The sequence below is a fragment of the Palaemon carinicauda genome, chromosome 7, assembly GCF_036898095.1.
Source record: "Palaemon carinicauda isolate YSFRI2023 chromosome 7, ASM3689809v2, whole genome shotgun sequence".
NCBI lineage: Eukaryota > Metazoa > Arthropoda > Malacostraca > Decapoda > Palaemonidae > Palaemon > Palaemon carinicauda.
This window is the reverse complement of record NC_090731.1, coordinates 85,547,610-85,574,764: the sequence shown is the minus strand read 5'-3', so window position 1 is coordinate 85,574,764 and position 27,155 is coordinate 85,547,610. Positions and strand designations below refer to the sequence as shown.

The 27,155-nt window shown below is 46.7% G+C and overlaps 1 protein-coding gene across 3 annotated transcripts in view; it reads left to right on the top strand.

Annotated features, from left to right (window-relative positions):
* LOC137643954 (zinc finger and BTB domain-containing protein 24-like) overlaps positions 1 to 24,599 on the top strand; it is a 271,442-nt gene extending 246,843 nt beyond the window's left edge. For all 3 annotated transcript variants that reach the window (XM_068376746.1, XM_068376745.1, XM_068376744.1), the window contains one exon: positions 23,891 to 24,599. In XM_068376746.1, the coding sequence (XP_068232847.1) occupies positions 23,891 to 24,157 (267 nt within the window). In that variant the 3' untranslated portion in view covers positions 24,158 to 24,599. The remainder of the gene's footprint in view (positions 1 to 23,890) is intronic.
* Positions 24,600 to 27,155: the final 2,556 nt, after the last annotated feature.

Here is a 27,155-nt window from a genome sequence, read left to right as displayed (position 1 = left end):
TCACTTGGACGCCGCGAAGGCGGAGCTGTTGGACGATGGCGTCTGCCAGCTTGGTGAAGATCCGTGGAGCCACGTTGAGCCCGAAGGGCATGGCCCTGAAGGCGTAACTTTTCCTTTGGAGTCGAAATCCTAGGTAGGAGGAAGCGTGATGATTCATTGGAACGTGCCAGTAGGCATCCGCCAGGTCTATGGAGACCGTGTAGGCCTCTTGAGGCAGAAGGGTCCTTATTTGTTGGAGAGTCAGCATCTTGAACTTGTTGTTCGCAATGAACTTGTTGAGGGGGGATAAGTCTAGAATGACTCTGAGTTTGTCGGAGTCCTTGCGAACGCAAAATAGTCTCCCTTGGAACCTGGTTGACTTTACCCTCCTGATCACCTTCTTGTTCAAGATTTCTAGGACGTATTCTTCCAGGAGGGGGGTTGACTGTTGGAAGAATTGCTGGAAGGCTGGGGGTGGTTGTGTCCAGCTCCAGCCTAGTCCCTTCTTGACGATGCTGTGTGCCCAGGGATCGAAGGTCCAACGATCCTGGAATTGGCGGAGTCTTCCTCCCACCGGAAGCACTTCATTGCTTCTGGTGTCCCGAGGGTTTGCCACCTCGGCCGCTAGCTTCCCTTCCTCCTCTGCCTCTGGAGGGGCGGCGAGACGAACCTCTGCCGGAACCTCTGCTTGAGCCCCTACCTCTGGGACGAAAGGTAGTAGCATGTTGCTCAAATGCAGGGGTAAAGACCGGTGACTGCGATACCACCGGCTGGGTGACCAACTGAAAGGTCTGCTGTGGCTGTGCTGCCACTTGGGGAGTAGCGAAACCCGGAAACTGCCGTCTCTGTTGACGTTGCTGGGGTTTCTGTTTCAGGGACTTCCTCTTAGGTTGAGGGCCATCGTCCTGAGAGGATTTCCTTTTCTTTGACATGCCCCACTTATGGAGAAGGTTCCTGTTCTCCGTGGCGGCTTTGTCAGCAATCTCTTTCACCAGGGAAGAGGGAAAGAGATATTTACCCCAGATATTGGAGGAAATCAGCCTCCGGGTTTCGTGTTTTACCGTCGCACCGGCAAACACGAATTCACGACAGGCTCTGCGAGCCCTAGTGAAGCTGTACAGGTCCTTCGTCACCTTTGCCAAATGCGTTTTGGCTAGGACCATGTAGAAGTCCGGGATTCTAGTGTCTCCGGCCATAAGTTCGAGCTGTACCTGGAGGGACAGCGATGCGGCAAGCCTCTCCTTCGTATCCTGTTCCCTACGAAGGAGGTGATCATTTAGCCTTGGGAGGTCCTCATTGAACTGACGACCGGGTACGTTAGGCTCTAACTTCCCCACTGTGAAGGTTGACTGGATGTCTTTCCAGTGTCTATCATCAGGGGGGACAGTAAGGGAGAAGGGTCTGCACTCCTCCAGTACAGGGCAAGGTTTCCCTTCTTCCACTGCTTTCAAGACCGCAGTGAAGGCCTTTTCTATAAAGGGGAAGGTCGCATCGTTCGGCGCAACGAAGGTTGGGTGCTTCTTACTAAGCGCCGGCATCTTGGAGTTGGTGAAACCCCTACTCTTTACCGCATTGGCTAGCATAGCCTGGGCCTTCGCGAGATCGAACACGATTACTTCCTTCGGTTCGGTCTCTTCCTTTGAGGCTGGTTCGGACCTGAGCCGGACGTAACAGTCCGGATAAGCCTCGGAATTCGGGAAGAATTCCACTTCTTCCAACAAGATCGAGCCGACCTTCTCACTGATGAAGATCTTACCAGTGGTGACGGCATACCTCCATGGGTTAGTATCCGAGCAAGCGGGGAGGTCCTTAACCAAAATCCGTTTCGGTTGTTTAAAATTTCCTAGGTTAGACCTGAATAGCTCGTGGGTCTCGCGAAGTTTTCTTTCCATGAGGGCTTCAAGCATCTTGAAGACCTCCTGAGTGCCTGATGGAAGAGGGTCCGGGGTGGCAGAAGTTGAAGGAACAGGTTCCTCGGCCGGTGCAGGAGTCGGTGCGGGAGTAGGATTGGGAGCGACCTCATGCTCCGAATCAGGGTATTCCACCTGATCTTCCTCATAGTCGAGCTCCTCGCCCATGAGGTTCCTCTCCGTCCCTTCCGACACTTCCGACATACGTTCCACGTTGTCGGAATCTAAGCGGCACTCATGCATGGACTGGGCCATGACGATATCAGGTTCCACCACTATCTGGACGGTGGGGATCTGATCACTGGGGACCACGGAGTCTTTAGATGCCTTTGGAAACAGCAAGGCCCTCAAATCTTCGGTGGCGAGATACGGTCCGGTGGCGTTCTTCTGGAAGCCACGCACCCACTTGCGTAGCTTCTCTCGAGCGTTGTCCCTTGCCTCCGCTGAAGGAGGATCGTCGAACGCTTCGACCAGACGACTCTTGCAGACTGTACAGTGCTGCGGGTCCCAGTATTTCAGGTCGCCTTTCTTGGCGGCGCAGGAGGCGTGGGTCCGGCACGCCTTGTGCCCGTAGAAGTCCGGGCGCTTCACTCCACAAAAGTTGCTTTCGCACTTCATATACTCCTCCTGTAAAAGAAAGATATCATGAGTACATGGAAGGCATAAGAATGACTCACATTACTCTAAAATTAAGATAACTTAATCTAAATTTTTAAGCATTAATTAATTCATAAGTATTATAATGCCTGAGAGTAGAGAGCGGGAAAGGAAGTAGATAGACACATACTTGTGAATCCCGCCCAGTCGGTTACCGTAACCTTATCAGTAGGCAATTTCTTTTGTGGCCGAAGGTCACAAAACGGAAATCCATATGGATAAGCCGTGGTGGGTAGAAGCTAAGCCTCTAACAGAATTTGCCCGCGAGGTGTATCAGGGACTGAGACCACTCAGATCCCTGGAGTAGAAGGGGAATAGGAGAAACCCCTTATTAGATATAGGTTCCGGCAATCGGCTGCACTAAGACACACAGAGTGTGCTGGAATATTGTAATGTGCAATCAAACAGCATAGCCACAGATTTAGATGGTAAGACAATACCTATATATAGAAGTGGCTAAGCCATCTGGCTGCAGTATGTTGACTGTCGGCATGTTGTCGGCAGGTATGAGAAGGGGTGCATGTCCCTTAACGTCTCCGGAGGGTGCCGACAGACCGACGGCACGCCGGAGGCCGGTCCAGCAGGGTAGAAGGCATCAAGACAGACACATTGAGTATCTAAAATATAATACCATCGTGGCGACTGCCGGCACAGCTGCGGGTCGCCGGCAGGAGGCGACGGCCCCGGCAGCCGAAGGCTGACGGCCTGGTGAGCTTGGATCAATTCATAAGATAGATATGTATATGGTTGTATACCTAGACCGCCGGTGGCCGGCTCCGAAGGTCGGCCAGCTGTTACTAGGTAAAACGAGGGGTGGGACGTCGGCTGTATGCCGACGGAAGGCGGCAGCCTCCGGCACACGGAAGGCTGACGTCTTAGAGGGGAAGGGCATCTTATGAAAGAATGTCACCAGAGGTAAGGCGGTATCGCCGGCAGTAGAGGCAGCAAGGGACCGGCACCAGGATAGATGGAGAGAAAGGTAAGGAGGGATGGGAGGGGTAAGACCACATACCCCTCCAGCATCCCTCCGGAGAGAGTGCACTCATGATAGGAGTAGTTACTCATAGCAACCGGCGGCAGGGGGCCGGCAGTCGGCCGGGTGCCTAGGGTAACCCAAGGGAGGGTTAGAGGGCACTCAAGAGGGGGAAACCCCCGCCGGCCGGACCGCTACCGGCGACTACCCCCATAGAACACTATGAAGGGTATGTGTACCAGAGCGGCCAGCTCAGCAGGAGAACAAGTTAGCCCTACCACTCCACCCAAGGGAGGAGTTGTAGGATGTAGGACTAAGGACAGATGTGTATAGGCAAGCCTACACCAAAGGGATAGGTGGGGAGGGAGAAGAAGAGGGGTTCTTTCATAGTGGAGGCTCTGTACAAGAACGGCCACCAAGGAGAGGGAGAACGCTCCCTAACCTAGGTTAGGTAACCAGAATGAGATTGGTACAGGAGTACCGTTTCAAACTATAAAAGTACAGAACTAGCCCCCAGAGCCTAACCTAGAGAAGGAGGGTTAACTCCCAGGCTAGGTAGGCTGAAAGACACATCGCAAGTTGCAGGGAGGGAGGAGTAACCCAACCAGATGCAACTTATTTCTCGGTCGCAACCCTAAGGGGGGATCATTCCCTTAGGAGAGACAGAGAAGCGATAAATACTCTGATTGTAGACAAGATTCCCCTATATAGAAAGGGAAGCATGGCCACACAGAGGGAATGCCCGCAGGCAGGGGATTAGGGAGCATATAGGGGTTCCTACATTTAGGTTAGGTTGGAAAGATACGCAATCAACCCGGTCCCCTATATGGTCTCCTAAGGCGAAAACACTTACATCACAGTTAACAGTATGTTTAATAATGCCACAATCTTCATAACTTAACCTAGGATCACTGGTATATATCATGCATGAACACAAGTGCTAGGCCATCTAGCCTAGGGGCTAAGCTAGCGATCTAGTATGGGGTCGAACGACGACCGAGTAGATGAGCGCTAAAACACGATATAAGTAATTCCTAGCTATGAAGACTAAATAACTAATAATATAAATTAGTTAAGAGACCGGATAAGGCTGTTCTGGCTAGCTAAATAAGGCATGCAATAGAACAGCGACGCCATAAAATGGCGCGTCCGGGATCGGCAGAGCTCTGCCACAAAACACAATATTTTACGAAAAGTAGAAGTTACTTTACGGCTAGAGCATATTTAAACAATACTGGGACCTGGTACTCAACTTTCCAGAAGAAGGCGAGGCTGAAGGTAACGACATAACGGCGATGTAAGTCGATGAAAATCGCACAAAGGGAAATCCGACCAAAGCAAGGAGCTACAGGCTGAAGGATGAAGACGGACGTGACGTCATTTAGCAATGGCGCCCGTTTGTTTACGTTTCGAGTACCAAAAGCAGCCACGGACGAGTGTAACTGTGGAACGGCTCCCCAGTTATTCTCCACCTTTCCATATCGAAGTGTTAACTCTATATGGGGTGCAGATAGCTGTGGTGTGTTAATACATACGTCCCCTGTTGATATACGATATCCTAGAGGGGAACCTTTAGGGTACTCGCACCAGAAGTTAGAATTCTGTGATAACCTGTAGTTTAATTCTCTGGGAATATCCCTGTAGTTAAATATACCCAAGGAAGCTACTGAAGGAACCTTCCATCAGGATGTAATGGCTTGAGCCCAAAAATCTATTTTTGGGTGAGATAGCCATGTCGTCCTGATGGAAGGTTCCATCAGTAGCTTCCTAGGGTATATTTAACTACAGCTCCTACCAATCTCCACGATACAGTAGGTCAGGGAGGGTCCTGAAAGGCTGAACTAGAATAGACGGGAGGGTCCATCAGGACGACATGGCTATCTCACCCAAAAATTGATTTTTCGCTTCGCTCAAAATCCGTTTTTTGGGCTCAAGCCATGTCGTCCTGATGGAAGTGTACTAGAGAATTAATGTATCGTGGATTTTTTCCCTTAATCCAAGTGCCAAGGGCTTCGAGTAATATTCCTATGGTCTGGAGACCATAAAGACTATGACAATTTTAGTAATTGTCCTTACCAGAGATTCTACGATGAACTGGCTTCCTGCCCCCCTGGCAGGGAAGTCCTGGTGGACAAGAAGAATATCTCGAAGTGATCATTGAAGAACTACTCACCTGGTGGAGAGATCATGCTGGTCTGGGAGACAGATCAAAGGTTAATATTTGAGTAGAAATATTATCAAGGCATTGGTGAGTATATAATATAGATACTTATATTATTCTTTAGATCAGACAGGAAAGGGGTAAATGAAACTATAACAATCGTATATTTCCTAATAAGGAATAGGAGCGAAAGGAGACGCACATGGGAAATAAAATAGTCATTTTATTTCTAAGATTGCAAGTCATTATAGAAGTAATTACAATAATGATTATAGAATTTATTTACAATAGTAATGAATAATGTACATAGAAAATTAAAGACGGTGATCTTGAGTCTGAAAAGGAAATTTCGGTTTTCAGAAACACAAGTTCCAGGGGAACGCCAGTCTTTTATAGTCCAAAAAACACTCCATGCTCGAGAGCATGTGGCACACGTGTAAAATTTCTATGACATTTCACCTTGATAAAGAACAGTCTATTAGAAACACTAAGTGTCCATTAAATCACTATGTATCACGATAGTGTTAACACAGGCACCCGTAGAGTTAGTGTCCAAATAACTCACTGTGCTATGCAGATTTAAGCGGCAGGTTTCATTACACTACCTGCAGCTACCACGAGATGTTTCACTTCGTGCACCTGTTTTGCGTAGTGCTTGAAGAACACGCGCGATGATTTCCAGCCTGTAAAGCTCTTGAGGCTTTCGAAATCCATACTCTGAAAAAGTTCAGAGAAGAGGCGACTTTCCTAGGATCGTGACCTGCGGGTGTACTGTCAGGATCCGCTCTGCGAATGAAGTAGGTGATTTTCGCTCTTAGTTGTTTCAGTGACAGGTCGCTACCCGAGGTTTCTCCTTTGAAGAGTTGTCCTCCACCGAAGTCTGAAGTTCTTTGAAGATAGACCTTAAGACTCTCCACTGGGCATAGAGAGACATCTTCCTTCAGGGGGCAGATTCTCCAGGGGCCCCATCTCTTGGTGGGTAATTCATTCTTTGCGAGAAACGTTGGGTCTGGGAAGAGGGTAAGATCCCCCGTATCGGTGAATTGGATATGACCCTCTTCTCTTGATAATGCCACTATTCACTGACTCGGGCTCCCGAGGCGAGAGCAAAAATGAAGATAACTTTTTGAGTTAGGTCTTTCAGAGGGCACGAATCGTTGTCCAGGCTAGAAGCTAAATGGAGCACCTTGTCCAGGTACCAGGAGATAGGTTTTGGTGGAGGTGCTGGGCGTAGTCTAGCACATGCCTTTGGCAGTTTATTGAAGATGTCACTGGACAGATCAATCTGGAAGGTGTATAGGAGTGGTCTAGTCAAGGCCGATTTACAAGTGGAAATCGTGTTGGCCGCTAAGCCTTTTCCATGAAGGTGAATGAAGAAGGACATGCAAAAATCAATGGTGATCTCCGTAGGATTTTTCGCCTTGATGAAGGAGGCCCACTTTTTCCAGGAAGATTCGTACTGCCTTCTGGTAGACTCTGTTTTGTACTCCTCGAGGAAGTCTAAGCTTTTCTTCGAGATCCCAAACCTTTTCTTTACGGCTAAGGAGAGAAAATCATGAGATGAAGGTCCTTGACTTTCAGTGATGAAACGAAGACAATCTACTTCTGTACTTGTTGAGAGAGGACTGGGCCCGGTACGGGGATCAGCGTGGGCTGCAGCTCTGGGACCAGGGGATAGCAATTGCTCCGGGGCCACATGGGAGCCACTAGGGCCGCTGTCCCTTTGAAGGTTCTCAGTTTGGATAGGACTTTCAGCAGAAGGTTGGGTGGAGGGACCAGGTAGATCTTGGACCATCTGTCCCAAACCAGGGACAGGGCGTCCGCCGCTTCTGCCTTGGGGTCCGCGTACGGGGCCACATATCGAGGAAGTTGATTGTTGTCGCTCGTCGCGAAGAGATCGATCTGAAGTTCCGGGACTTGGCGAGAGATGAAGGAGAATGATCTTGCGTCTAGAGACCATTCCGACTCTATTGGGCTTGTCCTTGATAGAGCGTCCGCTGTCACGTTGCGGAATCCTTGTAGGTGAACTACAGACAGGTGCCATTTCTTCCTGTCTGCCAAACGGAAGATAGATAGAAGCACCTGATTTATCTGGGGCGATCTCGAGCCCTGACGATTGAGACATCTGACTACCACTGAGTTGTCCAGAGTCAGACGGATGTGGATCGAGGGAGGCGGGGAGAGTTTCTTCAGGGTGAGAAGAACCGCCATGACCTCCAAGATTTTGATGTGAAAACGTCTTGAATAGGGGAGACCATGTTCCTTGAACCTGCTGTTGGTGGGAGTAAACTCCCCAACCCTCCAGTGAATCGTCCGTGTGGATGTTGATCGATGGAGGCGGGTGTTGAAGTGGGATGGGCCTTTTCAGGGCCTATGCTTCCGACCACGGCTTTAGAAGTGAGTGAAGTCTGTTTGGAAGCCGTCTCTTGAGGTCTCTTCGAGCGATGGATGCGAATCGTCTCCAGACTCCCCCAGCATCCTTTAGCTGTGCGCAAAGCACTGGGTTTGTCACTGAGGCGAACTGTAGAGAGCCGAGATCTTGTTCCTGTTGGCGTCTTGAGATCCGTTTGGATTTTAGAAGCCTTCTGACAGACCCTGCTATTTCCTTCCATTTCTTCGGTGGAATGGAAAGGAGGTGTGACTGAAGGTCCCAATGGATTCCCAACCATTGGAACTTCCGAGCCGGAGTGAGGCGAGATTTCTCGGCGTTTATCTTGAAACCCAGATGCTCTAGGAACTGGGTGACTTTGTTGCAGGCTCTCAGACAATCTTCGGGCGATGTTGACCAGACTAGCCAGTCGTCTAGGTAGGCCATCACTTGGACGCCCTGAAGACGTAGCTGTTGGACGATTGCGTCTGCCAGCTTGGTGAAGATTCGTGGAGCCACGTTGAGCCCGAAGGGCATGGCCCTGAAGGCGTAACTTTTCCTTTGGAGTCGAAATCCTAGGTAGGAGGAAGCGTAGTGATTCATTGGAATGTGCCAGTAGGCATCCGCCAGGTCTATGGGGACCGTATAGGCCCTGTGAGGCAGAAGGGCCCTTATTTGTTGCAGAGTCAGCATCTTGAATTTGTTGTTCGCAATGAACCTGTTGAGAGGGGACATGTCTAGAATGACTCTGAGTTTGTCTGAGTCTTTCTTGGGAACACAAAAGAGTCTCCCTTGGAACCTGGTTGACTTTACCTTCTTGATCACCTTCTTGTTCAAGAGTTCCAGGACATATTCTTCCAGGAGGGGGGTTGACTGTTGGAAGAATTGTTGGAAGGATGGGGGTGGTTGAATCCAGCTCCAGCCCATTCCTTTCCTGATGATGCTGTGAGAAGAATCGAAGGTCCAACGATCCTGGAATTGGCGGAGTCTTCCTTCCTCCGGAAGCACTTCATTGCTTCTGGTTTCCCGAGGGTTTGCCACCTCGGCCGCTAGCTCCCCTTCCTCCTCTGCCTCTGGAGGGACGGCGAGAAGAATCTCTGCCGGAGCCTCTACCTCTGGGACGAAAGGTAGTGGAACGCTGCTCATAGGCAGGGGTGAAGACCGGTGACTGCAACACCACCGGTTGGGGGACCAGTTGAAAGGTCTGCTGTGGTTGTGCAACCACTTGGGGAGTGGCGGGAGCTGGAAACTGACGTCTTGGTTGACGTTGCTGGGGCTTAGGCTTCGAGGATTTCCTCTTAAGTTGAGGGCCTTCCTCCTGAGAGGACATCCTCATTCGAGACATGCCCCACTTGTGGAGAAGGTTCCGATTCTTCGTGGCAGCTTTGTCCTCTATTTCTTTCACCAAGGTAGAATGGAAGAGATGTTTGCCCCAGATGTTGGAGGAAATCAGTCTCCGGGGTTCGGGTTTCACCGTTGCATTGGCGAACACGAATTTTCTACAGGCTCTGCGAGCCCTAGCGAAGCTGTAGAGATCCTTGGTCACAGTAGCAAGGTGTGACTTTGCAAGGACCATGTAAAAGTCTGGGACCCTGGTGTCCCCGGCCATGACTTCTAGCTGTACCTGATGTGACAGCGAAGCAGCGAGTCTCTCCTTAGTATCTTGTTCCCGATGAAGGAGATGGTCGTTCAGTCGTGGGAGGTCCTCGTTGAACTGACGACCGGCTACATCAGGTTCGAGTTTCCCAACCGCAAAGGTAAGCTGGATGTCTCTCCAGCACCTGCCATCAGGGGTAAGAGTGAGAGAGAAGGGTTTGCACTCCTCCAGTGCAGGGCAAGGTTTCCCTTCCTCCACAGCCTTCATGACCGCTTGGAAGGCCTTTTCAACGAAGGAGAAGGTAGCAGTAGCTGGAGCAACAAAGGTTGGATGCTTTTTGCTCAGTGCTGGTATCTTGGAGTTGGTGAAACCCCGACTTTCACTGCATGAGCCAGCATAGCTTGGGCCTTTGCGAGATCAAACACGATCACTTCTTTAGGTTCGGTCTCTTCTTTTGAGGCTGGTTTGGACCAGAGTCGGACGTAACAGTCCGGATAAGCTTCGAAGTTCGGGAAGAACTCCACTTCTTCCAGGAGAACAGAACCGATCTTTTCACTAATGAAAATTTTGCCTGTGTTAATTGGCATGTGCTCAGCGTATCTCCAAGGGTTAGATTCCGAGCATGAAGGGAGGTCCTTAACCGAAATCCTTTTCGGTTGCTTGAAGCCGATGAGAGTACAGTAGTTCGGAACTGTTCCTGAGACTTTCTCGGTTTCTTTCCCATGAGGGCTTCTAGCATTTTGAAGACCTCTTGAGTGGCCGCTGGGAGTGGATCCGGGGCGGCCGAAGTCGAGGAAACGGGTTCCTCGGGTACCACTGGGGTTACTGTGGGAGTTGGATCGGCCTCGTTCTCTGAGTCGTGGTACTCCACACGGTCCTCCTCATGGTCGAGTTCCTCGCCCATGAGGGTTTTCTTCGTTCCTTCGGAGATCTCCGACATACGTTCCACCTCTTCGGAGTCAAGGTGGCACGTGCGCAGGGACTGTTCCATTACAATGTCGGGTGTAATCACCAACTGGACGGTTGGGATTTGATCTTGAGGGATCACAGCGTCCTTAGAAGCTTTTGGGAAAAACAGGGCCCTCATGTCTTCATTTGGAAGATAAGGTCCAGAAGCGTTCTTCTGGAAACCGCGTACCCATCTGCGCAGTTCCTCTCTAGCATTGTCCCGTTCCTCGATGGTAAGAGGAGTCTTGAACGCCTTTTCCAGGAGACCTTTGCAGATCGGACAGTTCTGCGGATCCCAGTATTTCAGGTCGCCTTTCTTGGCGGCGCAAGGGGCGTGGGTCCGGCACGCCTTGTGCCCGTAGAAGTCCGGGCGTTTAACTCCGCAGAAGGAGCTCTCACACTTCATATACTCCTCCTGTAAAAGAAGGAGATCATGAGTACATGGAAGGCATAATATGACTTACTTACTCTAGGTTTAAGAATAACTTAACCTATAATATTAGCATATAATTTATATGCTCAGGATAGATGAGCGGGAAAGAAAGTAGTTAGACACATACTTGTGAATCCCGTCCAGCCGGTTACCGTGACCTTTTCTGTAGACAATTCCTTAGGACCCGAGGGTTCTAAATGAGGGGGAATCCGTATGGATGAGCCAAGCTAGGCTTCCTAATCATAGGAATTGTCCTCAGAGTGTAAAAGGATCTGAGATCGCTCAGAGCCTAGGGGGGGAGAGGGGAAAATAGGATAAACCCCTTAATAATATGTAGGTTCCGGCAAGAGACTGCACTGAGATGCACAGAGTATGCTGGAAATGTACTCTGCAACCATACAGCGTAGCCACTATATCAGATGGTATAATGATACCTAGATGGAGGTGGCAGGCTATCTGGCTGCATCAGATTGACTACCGGCGTGGTGCCGGAAGCCGTAAAAGGGGTGCATGTCCATTGGCGCCTCATTAGGTTGCGCCGGCAGGCCGACGGAACGCCTGAGACCGGTCCTGAAAGGTGAAAAGACATCAAGGAGGACACACTGGACAACCAAGATGGAAAACACCACAGAGGCGACCGCCGGTACATCGGCGGGTCACCGGCAGAGCGGGGGGCTCTGGCAGCCGGCGGCTGACGGCATGGTGAACCTTAGTTCAACTCATAAGATATAATATGTAGGGCGGACACCTGGGATTCCGGCAATCAATGCCGGCAGGAAAGGGGCGGCAGGCTCCGGCAGTCGGCCGGCTGTCGCCAGGTAATCCTGGGGAAATGTATGAGGGAGGACGTCGGCGGTATGTCGGCAGGAGGCGGCAGGCTGACGCCTTGGGGGGGGGTCTTATGAATAAAGGTCACCTGAGGTAGTGGCGGCTGTCGCCGGCAGTAGAGGCGGCAAGGGACCGGCACCATAATAGAGAGAGAGAGAAAGGTAAGGAGGGAAGGGAGGGGTAATGTCCTATACCCCGCCGGCTTCCCTCCGGAGGGAGTGCACTCATGATAGGAGTAGATACACCTATCATCCGGCGTCAGTGGGCCGGCAGGCGGCTGGGAGCCTAAGGTAACCCAAGGGAGGGACAGAGAGCACTCAAAGAGGGGGAATCCTCTGCTGGCAGGACCGCCTCCGGCAACCACCCCCTTAGAGCACTATGAAGGGGAAGTGTACCAGAGCGGCCAGCTCAGCAGAAGAACAAGGCTACCTACCACTCCACCCAAGGGAGGAGTTGTAAGACAGCGGACAGGGGTGTGTAGGCAGGCCTACACAAAGGGATAGAGTGGGGTAGGGGAGTAGGGGTCTTTCTAAGATGGGGAGACTCTGTATGAGAGAGGCCACCAAGGCAAGGGAGAACGCTCCCTAACCTAGGATAGGTAGCTCAGATCAGGTACAGCACTGATGTACTGTCCTGAACTATAATAAAACAGAATCTCGTCCCCAGAACCTAACCTAGATTAGGAGAACCATTCTCCTAGGCTAGGGAGGCCTGGAAAGACACATCGCTAGTTGCAGGGAGGAAGGAGTAACCCAACCAAGTGCAAACTGGAGAAGGGCAGAGCCCTTCCTAAGGTCTCAAGCACGACCCTAAGGGGGGTTCATTCCCTTAGGGTAGGCTGAGAAAGCGATAATACTCTAGGTGAAGTCAAGATTCTCCCCAATATAGAATAAGGGAGAAGCAAGGCTACCCAGAGGGAATTACCCGTAGGTAAGGGCAATAGGAAGCATACAAGGGTTCCTACATAGGTTAGGAGAGTGTGGTACACGAACCAACACAGTCCCTTGTATGGTCCCCGAAGGCGAAAACACTTACATCACAGTAACTAGTATGTTTAAAAATGCCTAAATCTTCATAACTTAACTTAGGAACACTATTATATCATGCAGTAAAATGAGCACTAGGCTGTCCAGCCTAGGGGCTAGGCTAGCGATCTAGTATGGGGTCGGCCAATGACCGTTGCCTAACGAGCGCTAACACACGATATAATTACTTCCTAGCTATGAAGACTAAATAACTAATAATATTGATTAGTTAAGGGACCGGATAAGGCTGTTCTGGCTAACTAAATAAAGTATGCAACATGAACAGCGGCGCCGTAAATGGCGCGTCCGGTTTTGGCACAGCTCCGCCACAAAACACCAAATATTACGAAAAGTAGTAGTTACTTTACGGCCAGAGATTATTTAAACAATACTAGGATCTGGTACTCAACTTTCCAGAAGAGGGCGAGGCTGAAGATTGAGACATAACGGCGATGTAAGCAGATAAGTAAGACACTTGGGAAAAATCCAACTAAGCGTAGGAGCTACAGGCGAAAGGATGAAGACGGACGTGACGTCATTTAGCAATGGCGCCCGTTTGTTTACGTCTCGAGTACCAAAGGTAGCCACGGATGAGAGTAACTTTGGAACGGCTCCTCAGTTACTCAGCCACCTTTCCATATCGAAGTGTTAACTCTATATGGGGTGCAGATAGCTATGTGGCATGTTAATACATGCGTCCCCTGTTGATATACGATATCCTAGAGGGAAACCTTTAGGGTACTCGCACCAGAAGTTAGAATTCTGTGATAACCTTTAGTTTAATTCTCTGGGAATATCCACTGTAGTTAAATATACCCTAGGAAGCTACTGAAGGAACCTTCCATCAGGACGACATGGCTTCAGCCCAAAAACCCCTTGTATACTCTCTAGAACGAGGAAAAACCCTTGTTCAATCACTGAATTTTTTATATATAATTGCCTAATATCTTCATTTAATTAAGATAACACTAGGAACACATATTATATCATGCATGAAAGTAAACTAAAGCGCCTAGGCTAGCATGTCCAGCATCATAAAATCGGCTACCTACACTCGCTGAAATTAAAGAATACTATCGGTATAATATAACTAATTCCTAGCAATGAAGACTAAATAACTAATACTGACAATTTGTTAAGAAACCGGGACAGTCGTTCTGGCTAACTAAATAAAGCATGCGATGCCAACGACAGCGTCGGCGACGCCTCCAGTTAGGCAATAGCTCCGCCACAAAACACAGTATATTTCGATAGAAAAACGTTACTTTACGGCCAGAGCTAATTTATACAGTATAAGAATTAAATACTCAACTTTCCAGAGACAAAAGAGGCTGAAGATTGCGACATGGTTGTAGTAAATAGCGAAACAACTGGGAAAAACACCTGGTCAAATACGCTACTACAAAAGGAATGGAGTTGGCGGGCAGTGATGACGTCAGCAAGATGGCCGACGTATATGACGTCATGCGATTACCCATAACAGTAACGGAGGAGGAGAACTTTGTAACAACTCCTCCCATATCTTGCCACTAATTCCCCCTCGAAGCGTAAACGCTATGTGGGGTGCTGATAGCTATGTGGCGTGTCAAGAATACGTCGCCTGTTATTATGCGATATCCTAAAGGACAACCTTAAGGGTACTCGCGCCAGAAGTTAGAATTCTGGAAACCTTTAGTTTAATTCTCTGGGAATATTCACTGTAGTCCTATATACCCTTAGGAAGCTACTAAAGGAACCTTCCATCAGGACGACATGGCCTGAGCCCAAATAAGGGGTTTTGATAGATCAGTTAGTCGATTCTCCTGCTCATAAACTAGTAGCCTAGGGGCTTTAGTATACTTACGCACCTCCCCGGTTATCTTTATGTATAAGGTAATCTCTCCTCCCTCTGAGGTAGCCTAGGCTGCATCCTAGCCCTCCTTGCCCTGAATTGTGATTCTGGTAAGGTTAGGCTAGGGTTTTCTTCCCCGTCCCAAAGCCATTGTGCATGAGCTTTGCGTTCGGGTCAGAACCTCAGAGTATCTGTCGTGTGCCTCCAGCTACCCCAATAAGGTGAATGAACTCTCCTGTTGGACCCCGTTGGCTGGCATAGTGGGGCTCTGCCCCCCTAGACCACACCTGGAGGGGTCATGAGACCCCTCCTCCCTGTGGCCTAGCGACTTGTCCTGTGCTTGCATCCTCTAGACTGGGAGATATGATTTTCCCTAGTTTAGGTTAGGCAGGCTTAGGGATTTTGTTTTTTTATAGTTTAGGATGGCCTGATGATGCTAGTCCCTTTACTGTACTAACCCACCCTAGGCTGGAGAATGTACTCTCCTTATACCTGGGGCGGTGCCGGTGTTGAAACAGAATCCCCTTGTTAGAGTGCTGGGGAAGGCTTACGCCAACTCCTTACACTCCTTACACAGGACCCTTTCCCTCCCCCTCTGTCCTTTGGTGATGGACTAGCCCTCACACTCCTGTCGGCTGTCTTACATCTCATCAAGTGCCGATGGGTTGTAAGGTCGGCCTGGTCTTTTGCCTGCTGGGCCGAACCGTTCAGCTTCCCCCGCACAGTATTGCTCGGGGATAGCCTGGCGGCAGGTGTAGCTACTGGCGAGAGACCTTCTTTCTAATTTAGATTGTTTTTCGGTCCTCCCTTGGACCGCCACCCGCAGCCCTAGCCGACTGATACCGGCAGAGCTGCGGCTGGATGGAAGCCTGATCATGATATGTTCTCCCCTTCCATTTGAACCCTCATTCCCGAGGAGTATGGGGTTAGGATGGCGAAGCTGCCGCCCTCCCCTCTCCTTCACTCACTGCTTTCTCTCTCTTTCTCCGGGCTAGTGCTGTTACTACGTGGCCCACTGTCACACCGACTCTGCCGGCAACATCCGGCAGTGTAGCCTAGGTCACCACCCAGTCACACAGTACGATGACATGATAGGTGTGCCTTCAGCCACGCCGGCGGCCCTTCGGCAATGCATGGGGTTTCTCCTTTACCCTGCCACTTAGAAAGATGGCTGGGGTGGGTTGCCCTCTTCCGGCGGTCTGCCGGTGGCTGGTGGACCTCCGGCAGTCCAGCGGGCCGCCGGCTCCACATTTATTTACAGTATTTTGACAGTGGACTGTCCTCTTGCACTAGCCCTTCCGTCAGTATGCCGGTAGTGTCCGTTGTATGGCTGTATACAGTAGCCAGTACATCTGTGGTATAGTACATACCGTAGACAGAAAACTATGGTGTATAGTTATGCAATAGAGTAATTTTCTAGCATACTCTGTGCATCCATGCACAGTCCCTTGCTGGGACCTACCTGAATTGGGGATTAATATCCTCCCCCTTTCTTTACGCTGATTGTTCATCGGCTCCCCTTATTCCACTATTGATTCCTTGGAAGCGGTGCTGCTTACACTACTCTACCCCTATGGGCTAGATTCTTCCTTCGGGCCTCCCTTGACGGGCGCCCTAGAATTAATAGTGGGGAAGGGTCACGGCAACTGGCTGGGCGGGATTCACAAGTATGTGTCTTTCCTACTTAATTTCCAGCTTACCTATCCTAAGCTTACACTTGGAAAGGAATCTTATATTATAATTAGATTAAATTAAATTTAATCTAAGATTAAGTTGAGTCTAACATGATAGACTTCCACATACTCATGTACCTTTCCTTTCTTTACAGGAGGAGTACATCCGGTGTGAGAGCGCCTTCTGCAGCATTCGGCGCCGGGACTTCTACGGCCATCTGGCGTGCCGGACACACGCCAGCTGCTCTGTCACCCAGGGGTCTCTGAGGTACTGGGACCCACAGGTGTGCACCACGTGCAAGGACCTGCTCAACGAGGTGTTTGAGACTTCGCAGTCTGCGGAGTCAAGGGACATCGCCCCGGGAGAAACTGCGCAAGTGGGTGCGGGGTTTCCAAAAGAAGTCCACGGGGCCTTACCTTCCCAACGAGCGGATGAGGGCCATGCTCTTCCCGGTGACCGGAATTCTAGCCGCACACATTTTCGCCGTAGGACTTTTTGTCACGGACTTTTTGCCGTAGGAATCTTTGCCACTAGGTATTTTTGCCGTAAGGAATTCTTGCCGCAAATTGCGTATTACTATTATAATTTAAAGGTATATGAAAGAGTTGACCTATAAAAAAAGAATAAGTATAGTGGCCTACATACATACATCTAATGCGATGGATGGTCTCTGATAATTAGCTCTTACTTATGAAGTTTTAAACAAGCAGTTTTAGCCCATACATACACTCCACTGGTCTTTGATAAATAGCTTGTGCTTCTAAAGTTTAAAACAAGTTGTTACATACCTACTTGCATACAAACATACACACATACATCTATGTATGTATTCCTGTGGATATGTGGAATGTTTATGAACGGACTTTAAATAAGTTACCAAACACCAATAATAGTGTAGAAGGGTTTCATAATGCCTTGCAAAGTTCTGTTACATATATCCACCCAATTATTTGGTAATTAATTAACCTTTTGAAAAACGAAGAGAGTCTAGCAAAGAAGAAAAGAATTGATATTGAACGTGGCGAAGCATCTGACATGAAGAAAAAGTACAAAGATGTTTATGAACGAATACAAAGAATTGTTTCGAGATATGATTTTCAGCGTAAAGTACACCATTTACGGAGTATTGCAATGAAATTGCACTCATTCTAAACTTAATTAAAGTTTTTTTTTTTTCAAATATTTTGAATTTTAAATAAATAAACCTACTATATTGTAATACCTTTGTTATTGATTTTATTTTGACAATGATTAATATTTGAATATTTATTGTAACTTCAATTGCTCTTAAATTTATTACTTGTTTTAGATAAATAAACTTTCAGTTTTATAATACACTATTATCCTCATACCCTTTTATACTCATAATTTAGATATAATTTATTAATTATACGGCATTCATGTATGTAGTAGAGTGTATGTATGTATGTATGCTAAAAACTGCTTGTTTAAAACTTACTAAGTAAGAGCTAATTAGATGTATGTGTGTATGTATGTATGCAAGTAGGTATGTATACTTCTTGTTTATAAACAACTTGTTTTAAACTTTAGAAGCACGAGCTATTTATCAAAGACCAGTGGAGTGTATGTATGGGCTAAAACTGCTTGTTTAAAACTTCATAAGTAAGAGCTAATTATCAGAGACCATCCATCGCATTAATGTATGTATGTAGGCCACTATACTTATTTTTTTTTTTATAGGTCAACTCTTTCATATACCTTTAAATTATAAAAGTAATATGCAATTTGGGGCAAGAATTCCTTACGGCAAAACTACCTAGTGGCAAAGTTTCCTACGGCAAAAAGTCCGTGACAAAAAGTCCTACGGCGAAAATGTATGCGACAAGAATTCCTAGAACCGCTCTTCCCTAAGGCGTCTGCGACCTGAGATCCCATGCGTCCAGCTGACAGTCGATTCCAACATATCGGACGCATTGCAAGACATCCACCTAGAGGAAGACAAGATGTCAGAGGTGTCAGACACCACCGAGAAGACCCTTATGGCCGAGGGTCACAAAGAGGAGCCTACGGTGGCTCCTGAATCCGAGGAAGAGGACGTTGCAGCGGCCTCTTTGTCGTCAGTTATCGTCTTGGAACCTATTCCCTCTAAGTCATCCACTCCTCTGCCAACGAAACCAGACTACTCCATGGATTCATTCCAAACTATGATGGCGATCCTCAAGGAGAGGTTCAGGAAGAGGGACAAAGATTTCAAGAAGGAAATCCTTCACTTAATGCTTCAACGCGGGCCTCAGAAGAGCCTCAACGTCAAGGATCTTCCTTCCTGATCCATGACCATCCCGTGGAAGCATGCCGAGTACATGCCCATCACCAGAGGGAGGATCGTGATCTCGGACAAGCTAGGCGCTGTCCCCCTTGAAGAGGTTGAATTCTGGCCTAATTCGAGTCATACCCGGATTGCTTCATACGACAAGTCGGAACCCGTTTCCCAGGAGGAAAGAGAGCCGAAGGAGGTCATTGTGTTTGACCACACAAAGCTCAATCCCTACTAGCAGGCTGCCTGAAGAACAGGGGCTACACCAACTCTAAGGTGCCAGCCCTTAGCAAGAAACACTCGTCTTTTCTTGCTCCCAATACAATGGTCTTCCCTTCGCGGAGAAGTCCTTCCTGGCAGTGGGCGCGGGGAAACCTTGCCCTACATTGGAGGAATGTAGGCCCCTCTCCCTCGCCTTACCCCCCGACGACAAGGACTGGAAGGACATCCAGTTAACCTTTTCTGTTGGAAAGCTGGATGCCGACATCGCTGGACGTCAGTTCAGTGAGAACCTCCCCAAACTATCCGAGTATCTCCTTCGTCGAGAACATGATACGAAAGAGCGGCTGGCTGCCTCTCTCTCCCTCCAAGTGATCATGGAGACAATGGCTGGGGAACAGAGGACCCCAGGTGTATTCATGGTCCTAGCCAAGACCCATTTGGCAACCCTGACGAGGGACTTCTATAGCTTCGTCAGAGCACGGAGGGCCTGCAGGGAGTTCGTGTTTTCATCAGCCACGATCAAACACGAACCGAGGAAGTTGATTGCCTCCAACATTTGGGGAAAGGATCTCTTCCCCAATGACTTGGTCAAGGAGATCGTTAACAAGGCCGCCACGGAGAACAGGAACCTTCTCCAAAAGTTGGGCATGTCGTCGAAGAGGAGGAAGTCTTCTCCGGATGAAGGCCCCCAACCGAAGAAATAGTCCAAGAGACCAAGGACGCAGCCTCGACAGGCGAAGTATCAACTTCCCGCGGCCGCAGCTCCCAAGTTGGTGGCGCAATCCCAACAAACCTTCCAACTGGTACCCCAGCCAGTGGTGACTCAGTCACCAGCCTTCACACCTACCTTCGAGAGGCAGACTTCTACCTTTCGTGCTAGAGGTAGAGGCTCCGGGAGAGACCCCTCTAGACGTCCCTCCAGAGGTAGAGGAGGCAAGGGAGCAAACGGTCGAGGAGGCAAGCCCTCCGGACACCAAAAGCAATGAGATGCTTCCGGTAGGAGGAAGACTCCGTCTCTTCAGGGATCGTTGGACCTTCAAACCCTGGCCTCACAGCATCATCAAGAACGGACTAGGCTGGAGCTGGAGGACAACACCATCAGCTTTCCCCCAATTCTTCCAACACTCCACCCCCTTTCTGGAAGAATACGTCCAAGAACTCTTGAACAAAAAGGTGATCAAGAGGGCAAAGTCCATCAGGTTCCAAGGAAGACTGTTCTGTGTTCCCAAGAAAGACTCCGACAAACTCAGAGTCATTCTAGACTTGTCCCCTCTCAACAAGTTCATCGAGAACAACAAGTTCAAGATGCTGACCCTTCAGCACATACGAGCCCTATTGCCCTGAAAGGCATACACAGTCTCGATAGACACGGCGGACGCCTACTGGCACATTCCAATGAATCGCCAGACCTCCTCCTACCTAGGATTCAGGCTTCAAAGAAGACAGTACGTTTTCAGAGCCATGCCCTTCGGGCTAAACATAGCCCCAAGCATCTTCACGAAGCTTGCAGAGACAATCGTTCAATAACTACGCCTACAAGGCATCCAGGTGATGGCTTACCTGGACGATTGGCTGGTGTGGGCAGCATCAGAAAAGGAATGCCTGCAAGCCTCCGAGAAGGTGATCCAATTCCTGGAACATCTAGGATTCAAGATAAACACCAATAAGTCTCGACTATCTCCCGCTCAGAAGTTCCAATGGCTAGGCATACATTGGGACCTCCAGTCACACCGTCTTTCCATTCCGCTAAAGAAGAGGAGGGAAATAGCGAGGTCTGTCAAGAGACCTCTCAAATCCAAACGGATTTCAAGACAACGGGAACGGGTGCTCGGCTCCCTCCAGTTCGCTTCAGTGACAGACCCAGTGCTAAGAGCACAGCTAAAAGATGTATCGGGAGTCTGGAGAAGATACGCATCAAACGCTCGAAGAGATCTCAAAAGACTACTACCATCTCGGCTACAGTCACTCCTCAAACTATTGTTGGAGGCCAAGAAGTTCAGGAGATCGGTACCTCTGCAACTACCTCCACCCTCGGTCGTCATCCATACGGATGCATCGCTAGAAGGATGGGGGGTCACTCCCATCAACGTCAAGTTCAAGGAACGTGGACCCCTCTGTTCAAGACGTTTCACATCAACATCTTGGAAGCCATGGCAGTTTTTCTCACATTGAAGAGGCTGTCATCACGTCCCTCAGTCCACATACGACTGACTCTGGACAGCGACATAGTGGTCAGATGTCTGAATCGTCAGGGCTCAAGATCGCCCCACCTCAACCAAGTGTTGTTGACCATCTTCCGTCTGGCGGAGAAGAAAAGATGGCACCTCTCAGCAGTTCACCTTCAAGGGTTCTGCAACGTAACGGCGGATGCTCTATCCAGGATAGCTCCGATAGAGTCAGAATGGTCCCTAGACGCAGACTCATTCTCCTTCATCTCTCACCAAGTCCCAGAACTGCAACGAGCGACAACAAGAAACTTCCTAGGTACGTGGCCGCATACGAGTACCCTCGAGTGGAAGCGGTGGACGCCATGTCCCAGGACTGGAACAGATGGACCAAGATTTACCTGTTCCCTCCGCCCAACCCTCTGCTAAAGGTCCTCACCAAGCTGAGATCCTTTCAAGGAATAGCGGCCCTAGTGGCTCCCAAGGGGGCCCGGAGCAACGGGTTCCCATTGATCCGGGAATTACAACCAAAGCTAATTCCCCTGCCAGATACAGTTCTGTCCCAACAAGTTCAGAAGTCGATTTTCTTCGCTTCATTTCAGAAAACCCGAGACCTTCATCTCATGATTTTCTCTCCCTAGCCGTCAAGAAGAGGTTTGGGATCTTGAAAGAAATTTTAGACTTCTTGGAGGAATATAAAACGAAATCTACCAGAAAGCAATATGAGTCATCTTGGAAGGAATGGGTGGCCTTTGTCAAGGCGAGAAATCCTACGGAAATATCGATGGATTTCTGCTTGTCCTTTTTCATTAACCTTCATGGACAAGGCTTAGCGGCTAACACGACATCCACGTTTGAATCGGCCTTGACAAGAATCTTACTATACGCCTTCCAGATAGACCTGTCCAGCGAAATCTTCAACAAATTGCCGAAGGCATGTGCTAGACTCAGACCTGCAGCCCCTCCGAGACCTATCTCCTGGTCTCTCGATAAGGTGCTACATTTTGCGTCAGGTTTGAACAATGAGACTTGCCCTCTGAAAGATTTGACTCAGAAAGTGATTTTCCTGTTTGCTCTAGCCTCGGGGGCTAGAGTTAGTGAAATTGTGGCATTATCAAGGGAAGAAGGCCAGATTCAGTTTGCAGAAACAGACAAACTCACCCTCTTTGCTGACCCAACGTTTCTCGCCAAGAACGAGCTACCCTCTGGAGAATCCGCCCTCTGAAGGAAGATATCTCTCTGTGTCCAGTGGAGAGTCTAAAGGTCTATCTTCGCAGAACTTCAGACTTCGGTGGAGGACAGCTCTTTAAAGGAGAAACATCGAGTTCCGACTTGTCACTTAAACAACTAAGGGCGAAGATCACCTACTTCATTCGTAGAGCAGATCCTGACAGAACACCCGCAGGTCACGATCCTAGGAAAGTCGCCTCTTCCTTGAATTTCTTCCAATCAATGGATTTTGAGAGTCTTCACTCATTTACAGGATGGAAGTCATCGAGAGTGTTCTTTAAACACTATGCAAAGCAGGTGCAAGAAGTGAAACACTTTGTGGTAGCAGCAGGTAGTTTGCTAAAACCTGCAGCTTACTGCTGCGAAGAACAGTGAGTTATATGGGACTCTAACTCTAAGGGTGACTGTGTTGACACTAGTGTGCAACATAGTGTAATTTGTGTTACCATGGTGACACCACAGACTGTTGTAATATACTGAGGTGATGTTACATAGACTAAACTCTTGTGCCACGTGTTCTCGACATGAAGTGTATATAAAGACATTCTCAGAAAGACATTACAATTTCTATGGAATGGACATGTGTGGGTGGCAAGTTTCCTTTTCAGGTACGACGATCATTTCTGTCTATGTTCCAAGTCTATGTAATTTATTTGCATCATTAATTACAGCTTTACATTATATTTTATGTACGCTAATTCTTATTTATTGTTGATAAATAGATTTATTGGTTTTCGTGCGTCTTATTTCTCTAACATTATAATAAAATCTGTTTGTGAGTATTATTATACCCTCTACTCTGCATGATGTGCTTGAACAATAGAATTCTATCGTTCCTACGCTTAAACAAACCCATCTAGCTTGGTGTAACTTGTTCCGACACTGTAGCACAAATATACCCTTAGGAAGCTACTCAAGGAACCTTCCATCAGGACGACATGGCTATCTCACCCAAAAATAGATTTTTCGCTTCGCTCAAAATCCGTTTTATGGAAAATACAGTAACTGGAATTTCTCATGAAGTTTAGTACTTTGTATCTAATAAGCCATATTTTTGTTATTTTTATCAATCTTACCTTTAGTTTTATCATAAAATGAAAGCATTTAACTCCAAACTAGTGTATTTATATAACTAGAAAATGGTAGCACTTTGTTTTTAATTAATTTTATCCATTTTCTCATTGCTCTCATCATGAAATAAGAGCTTTCTCAACCTTAAAAACAAAAGCAACCGCAACTAATCTTCTCTATTATCTATCATACTATAGTACAGTATAACCAAAGATTCTTTACAGGTTAAATATAGTAACATTGGAACGCTCATTAAAAGACTTAATCATTTAATCTTCCTTTCTTAATGATAAATATAATGTAGAAAGTTTAAGTTCAGATGGCTTTAGATTCCAAAGAAATCCTAGCATGCTAATGTGGATTTCATGTGACAAGATAGTAAAGAACTAACACAGATTAAGTCAATTTCCCATCACCTAAAATTTATTTATTTTTTCCATAGCTTATTTTCAAGCAAAATGTTTAATGTTGCTTTATTTGATGTACAGTATATTACACATGCTAAATTTCTTATTTACTAATGATTCAAAATATTTCTTACAGACCCATACGGGAGACCGTCCTTTTATGTGCCAGTATTGTCACAAATGTTTTTCAAGAAAGGATTATTTGAAACAGCATGAACGCATCCACACAGGTGAAAAGCCGTATGCATGTGACATTTGTGGTCGTGCGTTCACCCGTAAAGAAGGTCTTACAGATCATATGAGGTGTCATTCAGACTTTAAGGCTTTTTCATGTGAAACCTGTGGTAAGAGCTTCAAACAAAAGTGTGGTTTAAGGTTCCATAAGCGCAATTATAAACACTAATTTCATAAGATCTGTGAAAAGTGGCATTGAACAAGTGTAACCTAGGCCTCTGGAGGTCAGTCATTAAGTTTATAACTTTCCAATATTTTGTCAATGTTTAATCAGATCATTTCCATATTCATTAGTCTTCATTTGGATGCTTATTGATAGTGTGTGTATGGATGAATGTGTTTATGTTGAAATGAACAAATTAGTGAGTTTATTTTATGCTAGGTTTGATTATTTGTATTTATTATCATGTCAAACAGTACAAGTACCCTACAATACTTTGGGCAGAATGGAAATGTGTATTGTGCTGTCATTTTTGCCTTCAGGTATATTTATGGTTAGTGAAAGCATCCTTGTATATTTTGCAATTATGCTTTTCAGTATGTATGTATTTTTATTTAACTAATTTAATATCAGTTTTGACTATTGTATTACATTAAAATTATTTTCATGATTTTTATATAAATATCCTACTCATGCATTTGAATATTTTTATCTAATTCTGTAATTTATACATTGCAAGTAAATATAATTTACTTTGCAAAAATAAATGATTCATATATTTGTAATTTCCAAAATTAAGATTTCCTCCAACTATATTTTAGTTAGGTTGTTTTACCATATTTTGGGATTTTGTTGTTAGTCACTAAACTACGCAGTTAAAGCTCACCTAATGAAAAAAAAGAAATTGCTACACAAGTTTCAGATGACGAATGATGAATATTAACAATTCTGGGAGCCCTGGATTCTGTTTTTATGATCCTGCTAATAATTTACATCAGAGGATGTAAAGTGTATGTACAACATTGCATGAAGTTACATTGTTCTACAAAATATTATTACCAAATGATGCATTGTTCCACAAAAACTTAAATTGTACTTACAATACCCTGTATTCTTGATCGATTAATTTTTCTTTTCATTTTAGCCCACATAAGAATATAGCTGAATACATAATCATATATTTAAAGGCAATAACATGGAAAGAGGTAATAAGAAAAGTATTGGGAAAATATAGCTATTATAGGCAGTGAATCTAGCATAACCTCCCCTGTTTGGAACCCTAAACTAACTTTTCAAGTTTGCTCAATGGTTCTAGTGCACCATTCAGTAAGAATTCTGATGGTCCACAGCACTGATGGAGTCAGATGCCTCTACATGAGCCTCACATTCATGAGATACTTTGGGTCTTTCTGTTGTGAAAGTATCACATTGCCATGATCAGGTCTGCTTTTACAACCATCGGATTCCAGGGTAGAAGACCGAGCTGGTAAATTCTATCTGCTCGCTAAAGTAGGACCTCATGATCAACCACTTTATGCTTCTATCACCTTATCTGCCATGTTTGAACCATAGGTTAACTTCTAAAGTTTTGTCAATCAGTTATAGTGAACCATTCAGTAAGGGCTCTGATTGTGAACAGTGCTGATGGATTTGATAGCCTCTACTGAGCATACTTCCAAGCTGCCTCAGAATCTTCTACTGTATTTGAAAAACCATGTGGTTCTGCTCTTTTAGACCACTGAATTCTGATATTGAAGACCAAATTGGTAGATTGGATCCTATTATCTCTCCAGTTGCTGAAATAGGCACTCATGATTGACCACTTTGTACCTACTATATATTAATAGTAATGGAATATTGCATGGTTCCTGTAGAACAGGAAAGGTAACTTTCAGCTAAATAATTAAAACTGCAGAGAAAGCTATACAGTTGAATCATGTTTTGGATGTCAGTGAGCCCGGTCTAATGTAGGCTCAGCCATTAGCACATCTCGAGTTCTTCCCCAGGTACACTAATGTACATTTAATGATAAAGAGTACTTTGACTTGAGCAGGCACTAAGTTTGCCAATAGTAGTAAACTAGAGGGAAGGCCTGTTGTTTCCATTAAAGAGAATTGCCATGCTGGAAAGCAAGATGAGGTTAATACAGATGAAGAGTTGGACTGTTGATGTATCTAATTTTGAAGGACACCCATTTTAAGGTAAATTCTGATCATTCTTAGCATTCTATGTTGTCTCTAGATGCCTTCTAAGATAACTCAACCACAACAGTTTCAAAAAATTTCCAGAATTGCTAAGTCAGCTGCTCAAGTGCAAGAAATGTTTCTCATTCAGTTTCCATGTAGTATTGAAACCTTTTCTCTCTTAAAACAGGTTTTGAGCAAAGCGAAAAATTTATTTTCTGGGTCGACTTGTGACGCCCGGTGAAAAGGGTCCTTCTTTACACTTTTCTGATATAAATACTTCCAAATATACCAGAGAAAGTTAAGAGTATGGAATGCAGAGGTTACTACCCTCGCGCGAGCACCCAGTGGGCGTCGTGTATAAAGCAGGGGCGTGTGAAAACCACTATTCACAGGCTGTCTTCCATTCAGATAATTCCTTCATCAAAGGGAAGGGCCGTAACAGAGGCCCTAGCTACCTTACCTGAGCCACTCTACCGAGGCCCGACACTAGCGACATCTGAACTTCATCCTTCTGTTGGACGTCGTAAGCGCCATATTGTTTATTTTGTGCCGCTTGGTTTTTTCACTGTTTTCATGAAGTTTTCGTCATGGCCGAGGCCCTCCTTGCTCCTGCACCAATGATAAGTACCATAGATTGTTTTGACAGCTTTTTTTAGTATCGGGCTAGTGTTAACTTAATTCATTTTAGTGTTTTTAGTGCGACCGGCTTTTTGCCTTCCACGGCGTTGGCAGCCATTGTTATTGTTTACTTTATTATGTCTCTTTTAACTTGTTATGCCCGTTTGGTACTTTTGTCAACTTAGGTTCATTATCTTTTATATACTCCTGGCCTTGTGCCATATATATTTTTATATTTTGAACCATATTTTATCAATCTTTGGTACTTTTTATCGCTTACGAGTCCATATTCTAGTCGAACGAAGAATAGCGTTCGGGGCTTTATTATAAATTAGTTGAGTTACCACCATTTGGCGTTATTATATTTTCGCCCTTTTTCACTCTTTTTCGTTCTCATTTCGCTATTCTTCGTTCCTCCCTAT